Source organism: Sipha flava, unplaced genomic scaffold, assembly GCF_003268045.1.
Source record: "Sipha flava isolate LNK unplaced genomic scaffold, YSA_version1 51155_pilon_pilon, whole genome shotgun sequence".
In the NCBI taxonomy this organism is placed as follows: Eukaryota; Metazoa; Arthropoda; class Insecta; order Hemiptera; family Aphididae; genus Sipha; species Sipha flava.
Genome location: NW_020273435.1, coordinates 1,875 through 6,229, shown reverse-complemented (window position 1 = coordinate 6,229; position 4,355 = coordinate 1,875). Strand labels below are relative to the sequence as shown.

The 4,355-nt window shown below is 25.2% G+C and overlaps 1 protein-coding gene across 2 annotated transcripts; it reads right to left on the bottom strand.

Annotated features, from left to right (window-relative positions):
• Positions 1 to 1,427: 1,427 nt before the first annotated feature.
• LOC112690618 (myosin-2 essential light chain-like) lies at positions 1,428 to 3,881 on the bottom strand. 2 transcript variants are annotated; one of them, XM_025564665.1, is made up of 5 exons: positions 3,686 to 3,881; positions 3,554 to 3,581; positions 3,069 to 3,209; positions 1,807 to 1,971; positions 1,432 to 1,726 (listed from the first exon to the last, which is right to left on the bottom strand). In XM_025564665.1, the coding sequence occupies exons 1-5, from the start codon at positions 3,695 to 3,697 to the stop codon at positions 1,620 to 1,622; spliced, it is 453 nt and encodes a 150-aa protein (XP_025420450.1). In that variant the 5' UTR covers positions 3,698 to 3,881; the 3' UTR covers positions 1,432 to 1,619. The 2 variants fall into 2 exon arrangements, with proteins under 2 accessions (XP_025420449.1, XP_025420450.1); XM_025564664.1 differs by lacking the exons at positions 3,554 to 3,581; positions 3,686 to 3,881 and adding an exon at positions 3,266 to 3,460 and having other exon boundaries at positions 1,428 to 1,726.
• Between the last annotated feature and the right edge of the window lie 474 nt (positions 3,882 to 4,355).

The window sequence follows — 4,355 nt, the reverse complement described above, 5'->3', positions numbered from 1 at the left end:
TTTAATATTAGAATAAACTGACCTATATTAATACTTTAACACGTTGACTACCAAGCCTAATTTTCATAAACTGTCTTTCTGTACCATGAGGGTACTCGAGTTCTCTCAACAGGTCTATTGTTGTGTACCGTGAGGGTACCCGGGTTCTCTCAGTATTTCTTGTGTTTGATTTAACATTTACGCCATCTACTTTTATAAAATTGTACTAAATAGCGTATAAATCGTCATTAATATACGTTATCTACCTGTGGTAACTGTGGGAATCCTCGGGTTCTCTCAAAAAATAAGTTATTTGATATTTTATAAAACAAATATTATTCACCCAGAATTTAAACAATTTTATTAATTTAAACAGCCTTATGTTTTTTTTTTTAAATTCATTGATGCATCAGTCTTTGATTACATTAAAAAATAAAACAAATAAAACAAAAAAATATATCAAAACAAAATTAAAATGTTATAGATACCTATAAACATAAGTAACAAATAAAAAAAAACTTAACATTTCTGTCTTTAATAGTGACTCACTATTCAAAATTAAATACAATTGCAAAAAAAAAAACCTAATATTAATTAAATTTAGGAATTATTAAAATAATTATTTGTGAGTATTTTGAAAACATTCCAAGCAAAAAGCTGGTTTATTTTCACAAGAATTACAGAATGTTATTGTGGTCTTGCAAATTATACAATAATGATAAATAAATATTAGAAAAATAAGAAAACAAATGTTCGTGGAGCAATAATCAATCTATTATCTAAATTATAAGAAAACATATACTGAGAGGCCTTGGGTTCTCTCAATGTTCCCTATGCACAATTGTATCATTTGTGTACCACGAGAGTACCCGGGTTCTCTCAGTTAATTATTGATAGATAATTAGTAATCATTCAAAATAAATATTTTTTCATCTGAGGCATTTTTTCGTATCATCAATAATTAATGAGTTAATGATTTGGTACATGAATTTAAATATTTAAAAATTGTCATGGTACGCTAAAGTTGGAACGGTGAGAGAACCTGAGCACTCTCATGGTAATCAACGTGAAGATTGTTTTTTTTTTTTTTATGGGTTTTTTCCAACATTTTAAATTTTAAGAGACTAATGAGTTTTTTAAATGCAATATTTTACATTACCTTAACTTGATTAAAATTAAACTATATAATTGGATTGGCTATATATTGTAAAGGGAGACAATATCTGGTACACTACTCCTAACTATACTTTTCTTAAATACATGTATCATATATTTTTAATGTGTAATAAATTAAACTACTAGAAATACTAATTATAAATTTATTTTGATTAGTAAACTATACATAATAAAAATAATATTTTAAAAATAAAACAATAAATATAAAAATAAAATTATTAAAATTCAACCAATAAAATTTTTTTTTATATTATATTGCAATTGAATAAACTATAATTTGAATGGAATGTAATTATGAATAAAAATAATTTTAACCTAACAAATAAAAGCAATGGTTAGTAATAGAATGTTTACGAAAAATATATGAATACATTTAAGATATTATTTTATAGTTGTTAATTTAAATACAAGTGATATATAAAAAATGATGGTAATTTTTAAAGGTCATAATGAAATTTTAGAAATTAACCAGACATAACCATGTTTATAAACTCTTCATAAAGAACATTTCCTTGAGAATCCTCTTGACCAGCCAGCAATTGTTCAACTTCATCATCAGTTAATTTTTCACCTTAAATATTAGAACATTAAAATCAAATTAAAACTATAATATACATAACTAATTCTAAGTAATAAAGAAAAATTAAATACCTAAACTAGTAAGAAGATGTCTTAGTTCAGCAGATGAAATATAACCGTTACCATCTTTATCAAAATGACGTAGACCTTCATTAAAATCTTCAGCAGTATTAGATGACCTATTTTTAGATATGGCTTGATAAATTGGTAGAAAAACTTCAAATGTTATTCTTTCATCTATATTAAAATTAATTATTTTATTTTTCAATTGATTATATATACTCAATCAAACATATTGTACTCAGTAAAAAAGTTTTAAAAACTTGTTTATGAGTAAATATAAATATTATCTTTTTTTTCATTATAGCTTGAATTAAATTATATAGTATTATTAGATGCTCAACACTTGAATACTATTAAAATATTTAAAAAGGCTTCAAGCAAATAATATATTTATTTCACAAAAAATAATATAGAACACATTAAAAACTTTTATATAAACATAAAATTATTTCTAAATAGTATTATTTATGATTTAACCAAATCATCATTCTAAAATTTGTAATTTATAATTTATAATTATACAATTATATTAATAATAATTTATATATAACTGCTCTTCCCTTCTTCCTAGCGGACTTACATTTTTTTTATTTGTTGTCTTCCTTTTGTTACATCAGTCCAAACTCAAATCTTTTCCTTAACTCTTGCTTCTATCATTCATTCCATTGGTACTTGTTCAATATGTTATCTACCACATGTTTGATGATTTAGTATGCTATCTACCGTAAATATTTTAACTACAATGTAGTTATGTATACATATCTCCGAGGAATGATTTTTTAAGAAATTTTTTCAACTCACCACCACAAATTGTTTGGTTTTTAATTTTTGTTCATGTTTGGTCGATTAGTAATAAATCTCGTATGCTTAAACATTTTTCGCACATATCTTCATTTTGAATTATATTTCAATATAAATAACTCATAGTTGAAAAACTCATAATAATAATTAATAAACAATAATAAATAAATCACAATAAAAACACCTATAATCGATAAGAGTCACAAACACAAACAAAACAGGTTATCATATTATTGTACTAAACTATCATCAAATTACGGTAGATAGCATATTGGACGAGTACCATTCCATTATACATTTTAACAATTCTTCTAGCTTTATTATTTAAATTTATTTAATTTTTACATTGTATAGTACTTAATCCATTTAAATTGTTATATGTAACTTAATTACATTGCTGTAATTTTTAAAGACAAAAGCAAAAAAAAATAAATAATCATCAAGTATGTCATTGCATGCTACATATTTACCTGCTTTATGTTGCTGAGTGAACTTATTGACATCTGACTCAGTTGGATTTTGTCCCAAAGCACGTAAGGCATTACCAATTTGTGATATGTGAATTTTATTATCCCCTCGAATGTCAAAAAGTTGGAAAGCTTCTTGCATTTCTAAAACATAAATATATGACCATAAATTGTGTAAAATTAAAATATTTAGCTGTTACCATCCATTGAAGTAATCACTTTAACAGTATCATAGTTATAAGAATACATTTTGACAAAAAAAATTTTTTTTAAAAATTATACTTTGTAGATTATGTTATGTTTGTTATAACTACATCAAATGAATACAGTCACTTCTTCTAACCTTCTCATAACAATTTGTTTTACTTACGAGGACGAGTTTCATATTAGAACCAAATAAGGTAATGAAACTGTAATCAACAGTCAACATCATACCCTTTCTACAACTACATTCATTCAGGATTTAATAACATTCAAAATTTACTCACCAGACAGATGTTCATCTGAATAAGACGCCTATAGGTAAATAAAATTAAATAAATAATTTTAATAAATATAAAATAATTTATTAAATTTTCATTACATGAAATATTAACATAAAATATTAAATATGCACATACCGTTTTGCTCATAGTTAAATTTCGTGTTGGGATCGATAGTTACTGAAATCAAAAAATAATTTGAAAAATAATTGATTATCGAAGGAGATGGCTACTGACTAGTATTAAAAGATGAATCAACACTTTTAAGAAACAATAATGGATACATTTAGCTAGAATGTTTGGAATTTTTGTAAAATAACAGCGACATTAGTCAGTTACAATGATAACACGTAAAGAAGCAACAGTTTATCCATTTGTGCAATAATCACATTTTACCATATTGAATATCATCTGGTGTGTAAAATATACCCATGTAGTCGCAGAATAAATTATCACTCGTAACTCCGAGATGGTCCCAGGAGTACGTGAAAGCAAAAGGGTAATGATGGAAAATTTAAAACTTTATACAAAGTTAAGTTCGTAAAGTTCTTTACGGAAATATTTAATTATTATTAAAACCCAGTGTCGTGCGCAGGAGGGATGCTGAGGGATATTCCACCTCATGGGTTTTTCTTTTTTAGCCTTAAACGTTTAAAAAGACATTTAAGAAATAGGACGGGATAGTCATGGTTAAAGGGATTGCGTTAATGAACATACATCGAGACAATTCATTATCTACAGAACATATTATTGACGAATTTAGTGTAAAAGCCAGAAAGTTGATTGATAGGTTAACCTAACCTTGATT

Coding starts and splice junctions, on each gene's coding strand:
- LOC112690618 (XM_025564664.1), bottom strand. CDS start 3,314: ATGTATTCTTATAACTATGATACTGTTAAAGTGATTACTTCAATGGAT. Junction 3,210..3,265: donor AGTGATTACTTCAATGGATG/GTAACAGCTAAA, acceptor TTTATGTTTTAG/AAATGCAAGAAGCTTTCCAA. Junction 1,727..1,806: donor ACATCTTCTTACTAGTTTAG/GTATTTAATTTT, acceptor CTAATATTTAAG/GTGAAAAATTAACTGATGAT.